General features: G+C 42.8%; 1 protein-coding gene and 1 long non-coding RNA gene across 4 annotated transcripts in view; one reads left to right on the top strand and one right to left on the bottom strand.

Annotated features, from left to right (window-relative positions):
* The window catches only part of SH3RF1 (SH3 domain containing ring finger 1), a 196838-nt gene extending 177212 nt beyond the window's left edge, over positions 1–19626 (bottom strand). For all 3 annotated transcript variants that reach the window (XM_008249697.4, XM_017338128.3, XM_002709468.5), the window contains exons 1-2: positions 19372–19626; positions 17321–17809 (exon numbers count right to left, since the gene is read on the bottom strand). In XM_008249697.4, the coding sequence (XP_008247919.3) occupies positions 17321–17713 (393 nt within the window). In that variant the 5' untranslated portion in view covers positions 17714–17809; positions 19372–19626. The remainder of the gene's footprint in view (positions 1–17320; positions 17810–19371) is intronic.
* The window catches only part of LOC138848463 (uncharacterized), a 35384-nt gene continuing 32185 nt past the window's right edge, over positions 19067–22265 (top strand). Inside the window, exon 1 of the long non-coding RNA XR_011386269.1 lies at positions 19067–19241. This is a non-coding gene — a long non-coding RNA (uncharacterized lncRNA). The remainder of the gene's footprint in view (positions 19242–22265) is intronic.

The following is a 22265-nucleotide window of genomic DNA, read 5'->3' on the forward strand; positions in this document are numbered from 1 at the left end:
CCAGAGACCTAAGACCCATGTGAGACCTGCCACATAAAGGCAATTAACTCCCTGTTTCAGGCTGCACATAAGAGGGCCTGTATTCCACATTTTGGAGCACGCTGAGTCTTCCAGCTTCTGAAATCTACCACAGTTTCCTTTTTCACATAGTGATACCAAGGCAAAGCAAGTTCTTTGAGAACAGAATGAATTCATTCTTGATTAAATCAGATGCAACAAACAGAACACAGAGTTGCTAAATTTTACTTCACTCTTTCTACATTATAGAACCCCTCTGTTACATATCTCTCACTCCCCCCATAATATATCAAGAATTTACTTTCTGAAGTCAGATACACATTATTCCACAGAATCAGCTTTTTAAGTGTTTTCATGACCATTTAAAAGTGATTTTGCTGTCAAACTAAAACTGCTACTATTTTCATTCTAAAGCTACCCTTAGTTACAATCTAATTACTCCCAACTGTGTGGATTCTATTATCTAGTACAAGGTTGCCAATAATTAGCAACTTTGTGTAATTGCCAGATAACACTCAACTGAAGAAGAAAACACTTTTAAGTACCAAGCTGTAAATCAATTTTTTCCTCATTCTATCTTTAACCTACCTATTCTATTCTTGGGTTTAATATCGTGGTATTCTGGTAATATTGCCATGAAATGGTGACCTTTCAGTTCAGGCACACGGAATAAATATGTACTGATGGACTGATTTTTTCATGAGCAAAACATAAGCACTTTTTTCATGCATCTTAAATTTCAACATATACCACTGAACATAAGGCATGTAAAATAAATCCTAAACTGGCAGCAACCCAGATGAGTTATAGCTTGGGGCAGTTTAGAGAAAGATAAGACACTAACTGTTAAAGATGAGTACCCTCTGCCCAAATACTGTCCTAACACCACTGAATGAGACAGGAAAAAAAAAAAAAAGCCAAGGAATGGCTAAGAAATGTATACATCAGCTTAATGTAAAAAACAAACTTGCCATGGTGGATGCTATGGGTCTATGGGTGAGGCCATCACTTCGGATGTCTGCATCTCATTTCAAGAGGGTTAGTTCTAGGGCTGCACTACGGCCATCTGCAATGCTGGCATCCCATATGGATGCCAGTTCGAGTCCCAGCTGCTTCACTTCCGAACCAGCTCTCTGCAATGGCCTGAGAAAACAGTGGAAGATGGCCCAAGTCCTTGGACCCCTGCACCTGCGTGGGAGACCCAGAAGAAGCTCCTGGCCCCAGATCGGGGCAGCTCTGGCTGTTGCAGCCATTTAGGAGTACACCAACATATGGAAGACCATTCTTCCTGTCTCTGCTTCTCGGTAACTCTGACTTTCAAATAAATAAATCTTAAAAAAAAAAAAGAAAAGAAAAGAAAAGAAAAAAGTGCTGGTTCAAGGCCCAGCTATTCCTCTTTTAACCTAATTTCCTGATAATGCAACATGGGAGGTGATGTGGGTATTTGGGGAGTTGAGAAGTAAACCAGTGGATATAAAATTGCTCTCTCTCTCATAGATGAAAATAAATAAACGTTAAGTAAACTTATCTGTCAGTCCAAGAGGCAAAGAAATGTAAAGAGACCTAGCAATATATACAAATCTGAATAAATATTCACAAAGAATTCCCACTCCTTCCAGAAAAGCTCTTCATTCACAGCACACCTAGAAATGATGGTGTGACACATTTCTAAAGCTACTAACATATTCCTTCCTAACATGCTGCTCCTTGAGATCTGCCGTTCTCTTTAGTCCATAATGAAACATTAGGTAGATATACTGTTACTTATTTGTAGGTATGGAATATCTTACTCTCCAGAGAGAAGTTAGAATAATTCAGGTTATGTCCATGCACACTTTAAACTATGAATACATTAATGATCATAGAGAATCAGCCTTGCAGGTACCTGAACTGGAGAGTTCACAAGCCCTTGTCATGTTTCAAATCATAGCCAGCTGGCTTATGATATAAGAATTCAAAAGGATCCCTAAGGACTAATTTATTCTCCGAAATGCCCTTTTCTTTCCTCTTCCCATTTCATCCTCAGGAATTTTAATTTAATTTTGCATGTACATGTTACCTCTCACGGGATTTAAAGTGCGAGGTGCTACTGCTAACCACACCATTCCCTGTGCAGCCTGCCATATATAGGATTGGCCACCACAGGAATCACTTGGTATGCGGATCACCTGCATCAAAGCAGAGGCCTTTATGAAATTTAACACTGTCATTCCAAAAGGAGGTCTGGCGTGCAAAAAAATCACTAAGTGTTTGGTAAAGGTCAAGATGCCAGTTGGATAACTAATTCCTAATAGATCTGTTTCATTTTCCTGTGTCAGAATGATGTGCCTAGGGGATAGGAGATAACACATCACATATTTTAACTGTTACTGAGTTTGTGATTCAACTCAGAACATTCTTGTAATAAACTAAGAAAATATGATTTTTAGACCACCATAGTGAGCGCAACACTAATGTTCTAAGGGCCACCCTCAAGAGAATTGTTATTCAATATCCAACTGCAATCAAGTTTCATGAGGATTTATCCAGCCTTTGGGTTATACTTCCTTTGCTAATTTAAATAATGGAAAAATAAATGTGATTAAGCTCACCAGAAATATACATGTGGGTAGGCACTCTCACTTATGCAGGTAAGAACATGTCCAAATGGACCTTGGGACTATGGAATGTGAGCACTTATCTATCAATGCCATCAAGACATTTACTGAACTAAACATCCTCTACTTTTTCCCTAGTTAAAAAAAAAAAAAACAAAAACAAAAACAAACAAAAAAAAAAAAAAAAAAAACCAGAAAATAGGCACAAAACACAAAAGAGCTCCTGCACTCAAGTTCCTTATAACTTGGTAGAGGGGACAAAACTAAAACACAATTAAGTAGAGCATAATTAAGTACCAAATAGGTACACAGGAGACCAAAAAGAAATATAAGTTACAGATGTGCTTGAGATCAAGCATCCATATAATGACATTCATTAAAGAAACAGCATTTGGACTGACATTTTTCAGTTCCCATTGATAGATGCAAATTGCTGACACTACCATAAGGATCACAGAAACAAACAAGAGACATTTAATTGGGATGGTAGTAAAAACTGACCAATAGGAGATGAGGGAAAGCTTAGCTATCTATTACAAGAGAAGAATCTGAGGTCTCAGCACAGTATGAATGAGCAGTGGTGTGAGGTTTTTAAAGGTCCACGCACCAGGATGTAAAAAGCAGCAGCATGCTCAGCAGGGCCACGTGATAACCCTTCCACAACACCAAGGAACTTTATTACCTCGCTAAGAGCTCTTCTGGACCTGAACCCAAACAAGATGAGGAGTTGGACAGCATCCAAAGGAGAGTGACTAAAATGATTAAAATGTTCGGAAATGGGTCCTAAGAGGACATGGAAAGGAAACGCGGTTATTTAGTCCAGATAAAAGATGGCTCCGGAGGAGGTCAGGGCTGCTCCAGCAGCCTGCAAGGTCAGGAAGAAGAGTGAACAAGGGAGCCCTTCTTTTCCATTAGGATGGGACGAGAGCAATGAGGTTACAGTGTAAGGACAGGGATCTATATTTGATACAAGAGAACCAACTGGCTCAAAAGATTGCAAGGCACTGGACAAAGTTACTAACAAGTTTTTGAAAAGTCCTTAAGAGACTTCTAAAAAAACAGAAGATGACCATCTTTGCAAGTGTTCACTCAATGTCCTTTTCTACCCTTCAAAATCTGTATTTTCACTACACACAGACGCTCCATTAAAAATACACACACACACACACAAACCTATTGAAAGTTGAAACACTGCAAGGCTCTCCACTATCACTGCATTTCCAAAACGCATCACAAAAGTTACACATTTGTTTATATGTATGACTAGGACCATTTCTGGTTCCCATAAAAAAGACAATCAGTTATTCTAGATATGAGATATAAAAATATTCAAAACATGGATAAACTGAAGAGTAGTATCTATTAAAGCAACATAATTTTAAGGCTATGAAAGGGGGGGGGGTGGGCAATGATGAGAAGTGTAAATCAAAACCAGCCACAAAGAAACAGAACACACATACACTTGGCCCAAAAGAGGCATTACAGCATCCAGGGGAGGGCATACAACTTATCCCAATGTTGATAAAAACAAAACAAAACAAAAACACGCCTGGAACTGTACTACAAAGCAAACCTAGTTTTCCTTACAGTGAGTCTTAGGAATCTAAGTCTTTTCAATGCTGTGCTAAATAGAAAATTCACTCAAAAGATCCGTATTTTAAATTATTTGAGCTATTATCCCCCCCCCCCCGCCCCGACACACACACATACACACATCAAAAAAGGGAGGACAGGGAGCAGGGACAGAGGAGGACAGGGCGAAAGGGAAGAAAGGAAGGGAAGAAGGAAGGAAATGAAAACAGTCCCAGATGGCCCAACACATCATGAATTCTGCCACCCCAATGTCTTCTCAAAGGATGAGAGAATAGGGAGAAGCACTAGAGATAGCATTGCTCCCCACTGCCTTCCGCCCCTGAGGCCCCGAGAAACTGACTCAACAAGTGTCACACTGTGGTCAGAGGTGAGACCAGGACTAAACCACACATTTCATATCATTTACAGTCACTAATTTATGAATACTTTGGCTATCTAAAGTTTTGGCTGTTTAAAACAGAACAAAATGTCCTGTGGCATTAAGATTATTCACATTAGTTAAACAAATTGCCAGACTACACACAAAGAGTTTATTTTAGAACTGCAAAATTATATTAAAAATTCTTATTTCTACAAAGACAAAGCTGAAGGTACTTATATTTATTGACCAGCTAGGTGCTGTGCACTTAAGATGCCTTATATTGTGTAATCCTCACACGCTTGGAAAGCAGATCTTCACAGAATTACAAATGAAGAAATTAAGCTACCAAGAACCACAGAGATAACAGGAATGCACAAGTTCTGCCTGGTGCTAAAGCCACTGCCTTTTCTGCTACCTTGTATTTTCTATCTAGCAGGAACCATAGAGAACACAAAAAGGAGCTTTCACAGTAAGAAGTCAATTCCTCTATATTTTCCCTGAAATTTTGGGGGAAGATTCTGTGTCCTTTATTATTTTCCCTGCTACACTTGATGAAACTTACATCCTGGGTTCACGCACAATGTCCTCAGCTAAGGAACCCGTATGATCCTATGTGTACCCAGTCAGTCCTGGTTCACTCCTGTTGGCTCTGCAGAAGTATCAGTAGCATCCCTTTTCATTCACAAAAGTGCCCCTGAGTCGCGGATAAATGGCATGGTCACCTCACTTGAGGCCCTCACTACAGCTCCCCATCCAAGTTTGCCTGACCCCAAAGAAGCTCAATTACCTGCTGCTGTGGTTGGAACCTGTCCCACAAATTCACATGTTGGAAACTTAATCCCCAGTGCAATAGCAGTGGGAAGTGGGGCCTGATAAGAGGTGATTGGATTTCTGTCATTATCCTGAGAATGGGGTAGTTACCCAAGGGCAAACTGTTAAAAAAGCGAATCCACCTTCAAGCTCTTTCTCCGGCGTGTGCTCACTGGCCCTTTCACCTTTCTGCCATGTAATAACATCACAGATACTGATGCCGTTCCTTGGACTTCCCAGCCTCCAAAACTGTGTATTACCCAGTCTGTGGAGTTCTGTTACAGCAGCAGAATGAAGACTAGGAGACCTGCTGTCCCTCTCTTTCAATATAAATACCTGTCCATCAAAGCAAGGGTTCTCAAGTCAGTTAACTGTGAAAAACACAAAGACTGAATGCCCTTTTGGCCAAAGAGCACAACACTCTGATATGTGGACAATGTCTAACTCTAACCTCAGACAATGTGACAACTTCACATGAAATGAGGCAGAACAGGGGCAGGAGACCATCTTGGGTACATAAGGCCTCTCAAGCAAATCAGCCTCACTTGGCAGTTGGTCCTTAGGCTCCTAAAACTGCCCTTGCTTTTCTTTCTTTTTTATTTTTTAAATATTTATTTTATTTATTTGAAAGGCAGAGTTATGGGGTCAAGGGAGACAGAGAGAGAGGGAAGGAGAGATAGAGGGAGCTTCCATCCATTGGTTCACTCCCCCAGTCATGAACAGCTAGGGCTAGGCCAAGCAGAAGCCAGGAGCCAGGAGCTTCATCTGGGTTTCCCATTTGGGTAGCAAGGGCCCAAGGACTTGAACCATTTTTGCTGCTTTCCCAGGCACATCAGCAGGGAGCTGGATCGGAAGTAGAGCAGCCAGTACTGGAATAGGCACCCATATGAAACACCAGCATTGTGGTCAGTGGCTTAACTTGTTATGCCACAACACTGGACCCCATCCTTGCTTTTCTGCTCTACTTCATCTATAAATGTACAGATCTAACAGTCCACCTGAAGCTTCCCAGGACAGGAACAGTGTGAGCTTCCAAGTGGACAGCAGAGATGGTTTCTTGTGCCCATGAATGTAAGAGGCATGTGTTATTGCACCAAGACATCCAGATACCTAACTCTGTTCTGAATTTTCAGTATCAAAGTTGGTCTCTTCTAGTGCAATTATTTCAGAGCTGCAAAGAAACTCAGGTATCAAGCAAGCCTGTTTTATGAAAGCAGAAGGTATGACCTACAGAAAACATTGACCCAAAATCAGAAAGTCAAGACTAAAAGCCAGTTCTCTTCCTTTTCCCCATCATACAGGAAACCTTAAGTTCCACACATCGTACATTGTCATGGCTCTTGTGTTGAGATCCAACACTCTTTTGGAGCTAGACTTGGACTTTCTTAGAATAGCTACCAGGTGATGGTGTCTTCCAACCAACACTTCAGTTCCAGCAATATCACAGTCTTCATACAACAGTGTTAACACTTTCAACATTTCTAATATTCTGGGTTTGTTTTATAAAACTAAGTAGCAAACAGAAAAATAAAAAGTGCTAATATTAGTCTAATTAAGACAGCAATGAAAATAATTAGGCTGGGCTGGCATTGTAGCACAGCAGGTTAAGCTACTGTCTGTGATGCCAGGATCCCATATTGGAGGTCTGGTTCAAGTCCCAGCTGCTCTGCTCCCAACCCAGCTCCCTGCTAAGGCAGTAGAAGATGGCCCGAGTACTTGAGGCCTGTCACCTGTGTGGGAGGCCAAGATGAGTTCCTGGTTCCTGGCTTCAGCCTGGCCCAGATCTGGCTATTGTGGCCAGCTAGATAGTGATGAAAGATCTCTTTCTCTCTCTCCCTCTGCCACTCTGCCTTTCAAATAACTAAATCTTGGGGCTGGCATTGTGGCACAGAGGGTAAAACCACCTCCTGTGACGTCACATCCCATATAGTGCCAGTTCTAGTCCAGAGGCTGCTCCACTTCCTATCCAGCTCCCTGCTAATATGCCTGGGAAAGTAGCAGACAATGGCCCAAGTACTTGGGCCCCTGCACCCACATGGGAGACCTGGAAGAAGCTCTTGGCTCCTGGCTTTGGACTGGCCCAGTTCTAGCCATTGTGGTCATTTGGATAGTGAATCAGCAGACTGAAGATATCTTTCTCTGTCTTGCTCTCTCTCACTGTAACTCTTCCTTTCAAATAAATAAATAAATCTTCTAAAAATAATAACTAAATATTTTTGAGGAAAATAATCAGGTCCACTAAAATTGCAAAAAACCATTTAGGCTCATAATAAGCTCCTCAATGATGTTCAGCTATGTGGGAAAATTAAAAACATGAAATCATTCATCAACGATCACACATAGGGGCTGGTGCCGTGGCTCACTTGGTTCATCCTCCACCTACGATGCCGGCATCCCATATGGGTGCCGGGTTTTAGTCCCGGTTGCTCCTCTTCCAGTCCAGCTCTCTGCTATGGCCCGGGAGGGCAGTGGAGGATAGCCCAAGTGCTTGAGCCCTGCACCCACACAGGAAACCAGGAGGAAGCACCTGGCTCCTGGCTTCGGATCAGCATAACTCTGGCTGTAGCGGCCATTTGGGGGGTGAACCAATGGAAGGAAGATCTTTCTGTCTCTCTCACTGTCTAACTCTACCTGTCAAAAAAAAAAATCGCACATAAAAACACAAGTCTAATATTGAAATGAAACAGATTATCTGTTACTTTGAATAACTGAGAAAATGAAAATGCAAGGTTTGAAATTTAATTTTATTATACATACTAATGTTTAATCTACATGCTTAATATTTTAAAGAATTTTAGAGTTCTTTAAAGATATTTTAAAACTAGGCAGTTTTATAATTAGTAATGTAAGAATATTTTTAACTCTATGGGAATTGAAGTTTCTTACATCTAAAAGCATTAGTATTCAAACATACTTCTGGTAACCTTACACAAATCATATCCTATGCTGGCATTCTTACTCTGTTGCTAATGTATTATTTGAGAGGTACCTTGCATAAATTGAAACTATTTAGGAAGCATCCTATAACAAACTGTACTTTCAATTCTGTGTAATTCTTCATTGCCTAGGACCACTCGTAGCATTTTAAAATAATGAAAATTCACTCCTGTTCATTCATTCCCAAATTATAAGCAGTGAAAATAGCATTCAAAGTGACTTGTTTTCTTGCAAAAAAAAAAAAATACTTTAAGGAATTTTTTTCCTTAGGCCAAGAGAAAAACGTTCAAACTTGACAGCTCATGCCTCTGCAATATATTTAATGGAACTTAAAAATTCATTTGCAAATCCTCCTACTGCTCATTTTTCCCATGTTTCACGACGCAAATAATCTACTACTTAACCACTACTGTCAACCATCTGAAATGGCACCTCCATTCCCTTCCCAACTACCCCAAAAGAGCCCACTCGCACATCTATCTTTAAAATGGCTGTGTTTACAGTCACCCATATGTCACAATTCAGGAAGCAACTGCTACCATCCTCTTGACTAAGCATTGGCAGGCACATGCGCTGGAAACGATTTTGGAGCCACAAAAAGGGTGGCTGGGGCTCAGAATTTTTTTAAAAGTTACTACTTCCAGAAATCTCTGAAAAATTTTAAAAGGGGGGAATAGTGGAAAACATCCATACGCTTTATGCTAAATGTTTTGGAAGGATGATTGGGTCTAAGTTCCACAGGGAGGGAGCTTTCTGGCCAGGCTTAGGATAATATTTCCATCTAAGTATATCTCAGTGTACTTCTGATGCTATGTAAATGAGGCTTGTCTGGTATCTCTTTACTGTGTTGCTGTGTAATATTTCTATCACAAGCATATTTTACTCTACCACATATACAAGATTCCTACACTACTGCACACCCTTATGGAGAATCTGGACACAAAGTGAGGCACAAAGTCATTTGCCTTTTGCTTTTAAAATAAAACAGACTTTTCACATAATGTCTTGGTTTTGCTTAAACCATGTTCAGCAGCAGAGTGGAAAGGGTTTGAATTAATAAACAGAGTATCTGACTAGAAGGGGGAAAGCAGGCATTCTTCCACAGAGGTGAGAGCTGAAGAACGGAGGTATGCAAAGGGGACCCAGGGACTGGGGGAGTGCTGCAGGAGAGACCACGAACAACAGAAGAGCAGGCGCAGGAACAGACTGCTGCCACACCCATGCCTCTGTTTTCATTCTTCTCCTTCATTGAGACCACAGGCTAACTATCAGGCAAAAAGAGCGATCTGGGAAAGCAACCTGGAAAAGCAATTCAAGGAAAGGAATGAAGTACAACAGAAATGCTGCCTTCCTTCTCCGCTTTATTGTACCATTTCACCCACTGTGGTCCTGTTAGCCACTTGGAAAGTGCAGACCATGTTAGCCGGGCAAAGCAAAGCAAGCTGCTCTGAAGACAGGCAAGAGAACAAACTACAGAGGCTCTACCCCAGCTGCGGCAGAAACCACGAGTAAGGAGCTGAAGCCAAGAACAGGGCAGAGGGGGAACTTTTCAAAGAACAGCAGGGACCTTCAGCTAAAGCAACAGATTTTATCTCTTCCTCCTTTTCTAATTTTCTTCTTCCTTGCCCAATCAGCAACAGCATAATCATCTTTTCTTTCCTTCCTCAGACATCTAAAGGAGAAATTAAAAAAAAAAAAAAAAAGACTGGAGCCATAGTGATATAAATGGGGAAACAGGGAAAGACACCCTCAGGCCTTGCTGAACAGAACAGACCTTTATCAGGCTGCTTCTCACAGGAAAGGACCAAAATAACTGAGCTCATGTCCCCATTTTGTGGAGCTCTGTATCCAGACACTACATCCATTTTATGGGCATTTCTTTTCAAATTACTTAGGTCTCATCATCCCCAAATACACTCCTTCATGAGGAAGACTGATAGTGATTACATCCACTGAAATAGCCTTTAAAATCCTAGGGGCAGCATTGTGGTGTAGCATTCCATATGGACGCCTGTGTCCTGGCTGCTCCACTTCCAACCCAGCTCCCTGCTAATGTGCCTGGGAAGGCAGCGGAGGATGGCCCAAGTTCTTGGTCCCCTGCACCCATATAGGAGACCTGGATGAAGCTCCAGACTCCTGGCTTCACCCTGGCACATCCCTGGCCGTTATAGTCATTTGAGGAGTCCATCAGCAGATGGCAGATCTCTCAGTCTCTCCCACTAATTCTGCCTTTCAGATAAATAAATATTTTCTTTAAAGTATTCAAATTACTCCAATTCTTGCATTTCTCCACAAGATAATCTATTAATTGGCTGTGCAAGTGTTAGCCCTATTTTACAGATTTCAGGGAAACAGCACACAAGAGGAGTTCAGCATATATAAGATAGTGGGAGAATACACAGCTAAAGATCCCTAAACTCTTTTTTTTTTTTTTTTTGACAGGCAGAATGGACAGTGAGAGAGAGAGACAGAGAGAAAGGTATTCCTTTGCTGTTGGTTCACCCTCCAATGGCCGCCGCGGCCGGCACACCGCGCTGATCCGAAGCCAGGAGCCAGGTGCTTCTCCTGGTCTCCCATGGGGTGCAGGGCCCAAGCACTTGGGCCATCCTTCACTGCACTCCCTGGCCACAGCAGAGAGCTGGACTGCAAGAGGGGCAACCGGGACAGAATCCGGCGCCCCGACCGGGACTAGAACCCCGGGGTGCCGGTGCCACAAGGCGGAGGATTAGCCTAGTGAGCCACAGCGCCGGCCACTTGTTCACTCATTTATTCCACAAGCCTCTGTGAGTGCATCTCCCAGACACTAAAAGGGTTCTGGAAAGTTGAAGATGAACCAAACTCTCCCGAACTCCTCATCCCCTTTTCCCCAACCACCTTGCATGGAGCGTAGGTCCTGAACGGCTCTGTATCTCTGTGCTGAAGAAATGAAGCCAAGAGAACACTCACAGCCAGACGACATCAGTGTTGGCAGAGGCCATGACTTCTGACCTCCAAACCACACCCCTCCCATAGGCCAAGCTGAGGAAGGCCTGGTTTCCTGACCCACTGTTACTACCAAGGAGCTTTATTTGTCTGCCTTTTGGGATGGAGGGGAAGGGAACAGGTAGCAGGGACAGTGAAGAGAAAAACCTTCCCCAGCTACCACTGAGAAGAGCTTTGCCTACTGAAAGCAGCTTGAGAACCCAGGGAGAATGGTTGCCACTTTGAGTAAAAAGACCCAGGGTGGAATCCTGTCTCCGTCACTCACTAGCTACGAGGACTTGACAGCCATCCTTCCTATATCTAGAACATGAAAATAATAATGCTTAATATTTCCTACCACATCAATGTGAACACATATGGAAAGCTGCCCAAGTCCTATCGTTAAACAAAAAAAAACTCAAATTGCAGAAGAGCATGTTTAATATGATCCCATTTCTTTCTTTTCTTTTCTGGAAGAAAACACACACACACCAAAATCCTCTTCTCAGTGGTCACCCCTGGGGATTATGAAGAAATTGGAAGCCTTAATTTTCTTCATTATATCCTTTCCTGGTATCAGATTTCTTACCATGAGCATGTATACTTTTAATTTTAGAAGCAGAAAAATACTATAGTCATTTAAATAAAAAGTATGATCAGTCAATAAGTGGCACATTTATAGTATGTGCACTTTTCCGTATGTATATTATAGACCGACAGTTTCTTGTTTTACTTAGGACAGATCTATATTCTCAGACATGAAAAGTTTTCAGACATATTAAATGAACCAGTAAGTCATTTAATATATGAACTTCTATTTCTATTAAAAAAAATTATATGCACAACTAACTAAATACACATGAAAAGACCTGGAAGAATATATACACATCTGATAACACATTTTTAAAATAAATTTTTATTTATAAAAGGTGAACAAATTTCATATTCACAGATTTAGGACCACAGTGATATTTCCCACCGTACCCTCCCTCCTGCCCACACTCCCACCCTCTCTCCTCTTTCCTGATTTTTTAATTTTTATGACACACTTTCAGTTTATTTTATAATCGTAAGATTAACCCTCTACTAAGTAAAGAATTCAACAAATAATAATAAGAAAAACACTGTTGCTCAACAGTAGAGAGAAGGGCTGTAATCAATTCTCAAAATGTCTATTTCACTCCTATACATTATATTTTTTTGTACTCTATTAGTTACAACAGATCAGGGAAACATATGATAACTGCCTTTTTAGGACTGGCTTATTTCACTAAGTATAATGGTTTCCAATTGCATCCATTTTTTTGCAAAAGATAGGATTTCACTCTTTTTTATGGCTGTGTAGTATTTCATAGTGTGTGTGTGTGTATATATTTATATATCTCCTTTTCTTTATCCAGTCATTTATTGATGGATATCTGGTTTGATTCCATATCTAAGCTATTATGAATTGAGCTACAATAAACATGGGGGTACAGAAAGCTCTTTCATATGCTGATTTCATTTCTTTTGGGTAAATTCCCAGGAGTGGGATGGCTGGGTCATATGGTAGATCTATTTTCAAATTTCCAAGATATCTCCATACTATCTTCCACAATGGCTGTACTAGCTTACATTCCCACCAACAGTGTATTATGATACCTTTTTTCCTACATCCTTACCAGTATTTATTATAACATACTTTTATACTGTTGAATTCTTTTATACTCAGAATATTTTATGTACTCATTTTGAAATCTGTATTCTTTTTCATTTTTAAAATACTTCACCCTAGAGATTTACATGACAATGGTTACATGATACTTTACCTGATATAAAATAATTAAACATTTCTGTTTTAAAATCACCAATTAGCATACACCCCAGATTCCTTTCGTCTTCTTTGCCCTCCTCCCTCTTGCAGATTGCAGAGCCCCACGGAGGAACTTAGCCTGACTGAGGAACAAAGGAAAAGTCAGCTAAGGGGCACATGGGAGGCCTGGAGCATGGGCCAAAGAGAAAATGATGAAAAATAAGACAAAGTGAGAAAGTGATAAAAATCAGAGCTCAAGAATGTCTGCATTAAACATTATTGGGGGGGGGACACCTTTTCTACTTCAACTCAGGCATTATGAAACATCAAAACACTCCCCTCATCCAAACCATCACATCAAATGTCTTGTGTATGTCTACTATGAGTTAATACAGACCCTCTTCCCCAGCTCTGCAGAGACACCAATTCTTTTGACAATCAGTGTTCGCACTGAACCTTCCACACCAGGGGAGCAAGCAAATCCTGACCGCCCTAATTCATACTTAACCCAGGGACCACTCAACACAAACCTCATGATACAGATTCATTCTTTCTTTTATACAAAATGCACATCACTTCTTATCTGTACCACTAGTTTGGCCCTGAACCCCATGGTTCTTGATGCCTCAAATTTGTGGGCTCACCTTATGTCCTTGTTCCAGTGGCTTGCTTGGTTCACACTCAACTGTGTCAATTCTTTCTAGCAGCCATGTCCCCATCTGCTGTAGGTCAAGGTCTTCTGAACATTCCTCCCCTACCTAGTATCATTCACCTAACTAATACCATTTCACCCTTAAGATCTCAGCTCAAATTCTTCTTTCTCAAGGAAGCTTTTGAGGAACACACACACACACATCACAAACAAACTTGCCCTCACACTAAACACAGGTCCTTATACCCTTTCCCCTAGCTCTCTGTCATTGAATTTATCTGTTATTGAATTTATCAAATTTAATTACATACCTATACTGTTATTATTTTATTAATGTGCCTCCCCCATGAGACTTATCACATACTCAAAGGTTCATAAATGGAATCTGTATCTGGTTCGCCCATCATCATCTATCCAGCAGTTACTGTGGTACTTATACCCTACAAGTGCTTAATAAACAATTGTTAAAGAAAGGAAAGTATAAATAAAATATAAATCAGTGATCATGTGGCCTATTTTTGAATAAATTCACTTTGATGTGAAGTTGGCGTGAAATCATTAAGTAATGATCTCTAGCCAGATCTGTATAGATATATAAGCAGAGTAGATCTTAAACCAATGGAACTACACATAAAAAGCAGAAAATTAATTATTCTGTTAGGTCACAACACTACAGAAACTATTTAAATCTGTCTTCTAATATCTAATGTATCATCCACAGGTATATATTTTAATCCATTGAGAGAAGTATCTGTGGCCTCCCTCTCCTTGTAGTTCATTCCACTGCTTGATTTTGGCCTGAAACCAACAGGAGATTTTTCACTTGAGGTAAAAAGCTGAAGGATCCCATGGTGACTCCAACACTCTTTCCTTTTTTCCTTCCTATTACGCAGGAAACGCTACAATTCTGGGAACAAGATGTGTGTCACATGTTGGAAATGTTCGAATCTGCTGAGAACATTCACTCTGCCTCAGCTAAATCCATGAGGAAGCCACATGGTCACAATCTAATGTAACATCGAACGTACTAATAAACTGAAGCAACATTCCACATGTTATCACTTTCAGCTTTGCACAACATGTGGAAACAGGCTCACTGCACCACTTGGTTGTGTCAGAACATGGAAGGGAGTAAGATACATGTTTGGGATTTATTACAGTCACTCACCTCAGGGTAGTGGCCAAGGGAGTACATTACATCTTCTGTGTGGCTGTCTGTTACAATTTTATTTGTTTTACTTTCAAAAGGGTTCTTTTCTACAGATTATTTCTCTTTTAAGTAGTTGGGTATTCTGTGTGGTTCTAATTGTTATGAATGCTTGAAACCAAAAGGTACTAGTAACTCCTCCCATCAAAGCAGCAGGCTTATCCCCACTTTTATCTACCTCAAGTGTTTTATCCCAATTATAAAGCTCAAGCACAGTTGAGCTTCTTGGCAAGTAATTTTCCTCATGCTAAAGAAGAAACAAAGTAATTAAACAAAATTAATTTAAGTATGCCAGAAAAATAATATTAATGTGATTGATACTGCCAAATCATTTATCTAAGAAAAGTAAAGTTCAATTTTAGGTATCTAGCAGTTCAGTAGCATTATACAGTCATCTTCAGAAAGAAAAAAAAAAAACCTTAAAATTCAAAGGATATTAAGTTGAACTCTTTAGCTGCTCCTTAAATTCCTTTTTATCCAAGATCGAACATTCAATGCATTCCTCACAACAGGTAAGGTTATGTGTCAACAACTGAATTACTCCTCTTCATAGCCAGAAGCTATGCTTTCCCTGCCCTAATTCACAGGGAAACAAGGCCTCTTGCAGGATGCAAATCAACCCCTTCATTAAGCTGAGCAGATCTGGGTTAGGTGTCTCAGAAATTATCAGCCTGATCACTGGTTCTGAGGTTAAAATATTCATGAATCCATATGTATTAACCAAGTCACCATTAAACTCCATGAAATAAAAGGAGACGTAAAAAAAAAAAAAAAAAAAAAAAAAAAAACACCACTGTAAGCAGATCAATTTCACCACACGTGGGCTCCAAATAAGGAAGGAAAACCTCCTAAAGTTCTCACCATCTTTAAAAAAATGAATTATGAATCAAAAGAAACATGAGAGCCTACTGAGGAAACTGTCTTCTAGGATCCACAGTTTTCGAGTGATTAAAATGCTTTACATACTTCACATCTAGTGATGTAAATACATTATATCATTTGTAAAAAATGAGCTTCAGAAGGAGGAAACCACTGTTACAGCTGTCTCACACATCTGGGGATTTGTATCGTCTAATGCCATCCCAGTGTGCAGTTCCTACATCAAGTAAAAGTAAATTTTGAATGTTGACTGAATATTTGACAAAAATTCCCATATAGATTAACCATTCTTGACAAAGAGATTTTACCTATTTAACCAATTAGGAAAACTGCTGGGGCTGGGGCTGTGGCATAGCGGGTAAAGCTGCTGCCTGTAGTGCCAGCATCCCATATGGGCACTGGTTCGAGTCCCAGCTGCTTCAATCCCACTCTCTGCTATGGCCCGAGAAAGCAGTGGAAGATAGCCCAAGTCCTCGGCCCCCATACCCTCGTGAGACACCTGGAAGCAGCTCCTGGCTCCTGGCTTCAGATCAGCACAGCTGAGGCTGTTGCAGCTATCTAAGGAGTGAAACAACGAATGGAAGGTCTCTCTTTCTCTCCCTCCCTCCCTCTCTCTCAGCTTCTGCCTCTCTGTCATTCTGCCTTGCAAATAAATAAATATTTAAAAAAAAAATAAAAAAATTGCTTCTTCCAACAAAAATGGAATTGTTTCAATTAGCTGGCATCCATGACTATTTTATTTTTTACATAAAGGAGAAAAGTACATTTTATCAGGAAGCCATCATTCACAACATAATTTATATTTCTTTGGAATACCTTCTGGAAATTTAAGTAGTGGTAATTGAACACTTAGCTTCACTTAAAATTATTTCAGCCCAAAGCCCAAGAAAAATCATTTTGATGAAAATACTTTGTTTCACTTCCTGTAAAGCCCAACATAAAGCTAGATGCTTCAGCGTAGTGGTAAATGCCCTTTTGTTGCCATGGCAACGAAGCTCTGCTACCTGTGGCCATGATTTGTTAAGAATTCCTCCAACCAGTAAATTTTGTGCTGTGCATTCATAAAACCAATAGAATGACTCTAAGCAATGTAAAGAGGAAGGCTTGTTTTCCTACTTATGATTTATATGTATATATATTCACCACATACGTACACATAGGGACACACACATACACAACTACCACTCCCAACTGCACCAAAAGGGTGAAACCATACCAGGTTTCCATTTTTAAATCATCACAAAAATACTGCTGTATTTTTTAGATTTCATTTAATAATGGTTACCTGTTTCCCAAAATGTATCTTAAAAGATAACAGACACTATCTGGAGAGAATTTTATCAGTAATCATCTCCAATCTCATTCCACCATGACAAAAAGAAAGCTCCAGAGATACAATCTCCTATCTGGTAAAGAAAGTGTGGCTTCTTATGCAATAAGCTGATTTGGAAAACATCAAGCCAAAGAATAAACAAAGAATGTGGACACCAAATTGCCTCTGCAGGCTACTCACCCTCACCGGGGGACTCCAGGCTTGCACCCGAGGCTGCTGTCCACCCTGGGAACTCTGCAGATCTTTTGAGCTACAATTAGCCACCGTGCTGCCCTGGGCCCTTAACGCATTTGTGCAGTTGGTCCCACTGCCCCCACTAGGGCCAGGTTTCCAAGGCCTCTGCTTGATGCCATCCAGAAGTCTGACCAGCAGGATGTTACTGGGAAGCTCCTCCACACCCGAGCCAACAAGAGTCCTGCACTCGGGACATCTCAGTTCATTCCGGGAACCTACAATCCCCAGCAGACATCGTTTGCAAAACGTGTGCTGGCAAGGCAAAACCTTTGCAGAAGCATCAAGGCGCTCTAGACACACAGGGCACTCCAAGAGATCCAACAAGGCAGATTCATCCATCTTTTATCTATTTGACTGACAGGAAAGCTTCAGGAACGTTCATAATCGTGTGCATCCCTTAAAATGATTCATGTAACATCCATTTCAGACTTTGCTCTAGAGTCATGGGGAGAGAGCAGAAAAAGAGAAAGAGAAAATCAGCATTGTTATCTGGGGAAAAAGTTCACAGAGAAGCCAAGAGCTGAAAAGTACACAGCAGTGCTTCCTCTGCATGGTGTAGTTTTGCTTTTGGATGTGGTTCCTCAACTACAAAGTCAATGAAAACAAAATGGGCCTTTCAAACAATTCAAAATTAATCCCTAAAGATATAGAGGAGTTTGCTGTGCAGAACAGCTATGAAGCATTATACAGGATCCTTGCAATAAACAGGATTTATGAAGTGCAATTAAGAACATAATTTCTTCAGCTCTGAAAATGATATTAAGTCTTCAACTCATAGAATAAGCTGAACAGAAGCAATCAAAAGTTTCCTCTGCCTGAAATCGCTTTTAAATCCGAGGAAGTTCCCAATTTTTAAGTCACTTTGGCATCTTAGAAACCATGCTTCATGTGATCTTTGTGGTAAATGACCCCAATATTAAATACATATGTTTCTTCGACGCTCTTAAAAATACAACTACTTAATCTTGCCCAACCAGAAAGAGCTGAAGGTTGACAATTCTAAGGACACAACTAGAGACTTGCTGGAAAGCAGCTAAAATGCACATAAAAGCACCCTTCAGAGCAGTGGTGGACGGATTTCTGAACGGCCTGTTCTAATCCCATTCAGAAAATCTGGCCAAACTGCCACCAAAAGAATTTGACAATGGAATGCTGGACTGAAAACTGTGAGCATAATAAGAAAATGGGGCCATTCAGGAAAAAGCATTTAAACCTGTTACTGTGCCGCTCTTTCCCCCAGCCACCAAAATAAATGTAAAACGTGAATACCCAGGAGAAAGGGGGTAAAAAGATTTGGATGGAAGCATTAACAGCTGTTCTTGACAAAGTGAGGCCGGGAGGGAGCTACAGGGCTGCGCCTCCCTCCCACGCCGCACGCACAGGTACTGCCCGAGCCCGCGGGGAGGCGCGGCGGCCGCCCGCCGCAGACACACCCCGGAGCCAGGTGTCGCCAGCGCCCGGGCAGGGGCGGACTTGGGCTGGGGCTGCGGCCCGGGCCGTCGCGGAACGGGGCTCTCCAAGAGTCAGCCCCACCTCCGCCTCCCTTCAGGTCAAGCCAGGGACAAAAATCCCACCCCACCCCACCCCCCACGACTGCTGGAAGTTTTCAAGGAGTTAAAAATAAATGCGCGGCCTTAAGTTGCGAAACTCAGCCCTACAAAGTACCACGGAGAAACAGATCTATAACCCCGCAGAGATGAGGCGAGAGTCCCCAGGGAGATGGAGCCATCCGGGAAGCAGGGGGTGCTGGGCTGCGCCCCGGGAGACCGCGGCACCGAGCCCAGGCTGCTTCCTGCCGGGAGACGGCAGCGAGGCCGCGGGTTCCGTGGCCGCAGGTCCGGACTCCTGGCCCACGGAGACCCCGAAGGTGAGGGGACAGAGCCTGACCAGTGCAGGGGAGCGAGAACGCCCAGACCACCGTCTCCTCCGCAGCGACCCGCAGAGAGGGTCCGCCGACGCCGCGTCCCCGCCAGCCCCGCGGCCGCCGCGCGCCCTACCTCGCGCCTCGGCTCCTCCTCTTTGTTCGCAGCCCCGCAGCGGCGGCGGCGGCCGATGCAGATGCGGCCCCGCCGCGCCCGCCGCTCGCAGTGTCTCTGACGCCGCGGTGGCACCGGGAGACTCCTCTCTGCTGCCCCCCTCACGCGCGCACACACCACGCCGCCGCCGCTGCCGCCTCCCACTTTCCCAGCCAGGGAGGAGGAGGAGGAGGAGGTAGTGGAGGAGGAGGCCGAGCCGCAGCCGGCGCCCCGGGCGCAAGGGGGCGGCCCCGCGCCACAGCGCCTCCCCCCGGAGCGGGCGCCGCACCTCTGGGAGGCGCCCGGCCGCCGCGCCTTCCTCCTGCCGCTGAGGTACCTGCGCGCCGGACCCCGCTGGCTCCAGGGCCGGGGTGGGGGGCAGTGGCCTTAGGCGACGCTGGGAGAGCCGGGAGTCGGGGAAGCGAGGACCCCAGGGGGCAGCGAGGAGGAAGGGTTTGGGACAGACGCCTTTTCCCTGAGGGAAAAATGGAGCTGAAAAAAATGGAGCTGCCGAGGGAGGGAAGGAGGCGGCGGGAGTGGCGGCTGAGTGAAGATGAAGGAGCCACGGGGCTTGGACTGGCTGCGTTATCCTCCTGCCCAGCGGCGCCGGGCGACCCGGGACAGTCCGTTCTCTGGGCGAGAGCGGCTGCGGCGTAGGAAAGGCTGGGTTCGGCGGGCGGGTGGGAGCCACCCCGGCAAGAACCGGTCCCATTTTCCCTTTGCGTCTGCCCGTCGGGCCCCCGGATACTTGCTTGGTGGAGCAAGGGCAAAATGTTACCCCTCAGTTCCCGGCGAGGCGAGGCGAGGCTCGTGGAGTCGGTGGGGGCAGCCCGAGGACAGCTGTCCAGCCGCCGGGCCCCAGTCTCGGGACGAGAGCCAGAGCCAGCCTGGAGGATCACTGGCCTGAACGGTCACAACCAGAGGGGAGAACACTCGTGCGGGTTTAAAACTCAGCCTTGGGAGGCTCTGCTATACCTGCCCTACAGGGGAGCATTCAAAGTGGCACCTCCGGCGAGCTGGCACCGTGGAGCTAGCTGAGGGACACCTCTTTCATCTGCGCCTGGGAGGCCTCCGTCGGCATGGTCGCTGTAACCTTTGTTTTCGTTGCTCCAGGCACACACCTGTAAACTCCGAAGAAGAGTTTGGAAAAACGTGTTGTCCACAGGAGTTAGGGTTTGTTTTTCAGACTCAGTTCAGAGAGAAAGCAAGTTAAAGGTGTCGTTGATCTCAAAGTTGTTATTTTATTTGCATTTTCTGTTAACCAACCAAAAAGTATGCCAAATATCCTTTCTCAAATGTGAGCATAAACTAGATGAGGACCAGGAGACGGAGGTATAGAGACAAATTGTGCAAGAAATCCCTGAGAGGCCATCAACCAGGCTGACAGTTTGAAGAGGAATCAGATTATCCTCTAGTCTCCTCCAGGGCCACAGCTAAACCATTCAAGACAAATGAGGGCCCTCTAAGTAAGAAAAAATTGTAACAACTCAAAAATTATCCTCACTAGGAGCCAGGCACTCTGCAAAACATTTTCCATGTATTAATTCAGTTCTCACAGCCATCTTCCATGTCATCCTTCTTCAGCTTTGTTCTAAGTAGATTAATATGCTGAGAGTCATACAGTGTGAACACCAAAAATAACAGCCCACTTCTCCCTCCATTGGAAATGAGTAAGTGTACATGAATTTGAGCTGAGAAAGACGAGGGGACTGAATCGGATGGAGAATTCATAATCCAATCATCTGTAAACAAGGCATTCTGAAAGTGATTGGTTAGGCCATACAGTTCTGCAGCTGAAACTGCAGGTGAAGAGGAGGCTAGCTGGAAAGTTAGTGAACAGATAAGGATTCAGGATTCCTGTATTCACTTTACAGTCATTAAGACTGAAGCTCAACTAGATTAACTTCCTTCCCCAGGCCATAAAATAAATAATGTTGAACCATGAGTCAGCCTTAACTCTTTGGATTCCTCGTCCAGTTTTCTTTCTGCCGAACTAAAGCCCTATCTTTTGCACATCACCACCATATCCCCTACCCCAGGCAAAATTGAGGACAGCATGCCTGTTCCCTAGAGAAAGAAGAAATTTAAGCATACATTACTCTGGAATGAAAGGGCAAATTTTGTTCTTATTTTGTTTTCTGTTTCTTTACTAGAGAGAACAGGACACGATTTCAGAGTTAGCTCTTGAAACTCTAGACAAGAAAACCAGGAGTCACACCATTTTCAAAGATCAGAAGACAATGTGTCCTGAGACTGCACTGATCAAAGTCACCAGCACACACATCCCATGCGTATTACAGTTCTTTGAACACCCCAGGTGCATGTTCACAATATTGTTTAGAATGCAATTATGTTATTAGCTTTAGTTACTCCAGCCAGAAAATAAAGTCTTGGCTAAGTTGCTTAAACTACTTGAGTCATTTTCTGTCCATCAAACAGTGAGAAAAAAAAAAAAAAAAAAACTTAGAGTATCATTGGACCATTAGATGAGACAGTGTGCTGGCTCTTTGTAATCTGTACTTATCTTTTAAAGGAACATATCATTGTTATCATTATCTACCATGAATCTCTCTCTAGCAGTTAAACCAGGCAAAATCTTTTTTTCCCAGGATCTTAAAAATATTAGACAATACTAGTAATTGCAAAATCCTGTCAAGGGGATACTGTAGGGGAAGGGACAGTTTGGGAAAGAGAAATATGTTCCTTTTTTATTTATTTCTGGTAACTGAACATGAAGGAAAGAATATAGACATGTTATGCTATGACCCCTGTGACTTTGACTAGATAGATGAAAAATATAAACACACCCTGTGACATAATAATGATAGCCTAGATTTACACAGTTCTTTTCCTCCCAAGACTTCAAAGTACTTTCA

This window comes from Oryctolagus cuniculus, chromosome 2 (genome assembly GCF_964237555.1).
Source record: "Oryctolagus cuniculus chromosome 2, mOryCun1.1, whole genome shotgun sequence".
NCBI classification, from domain to species: Eukaryota; Metazoa; Chordata; class Mammalia; order Lagomorpha; family Leporidae; genus Oryctolagus; species Oryctolagus cuniculus.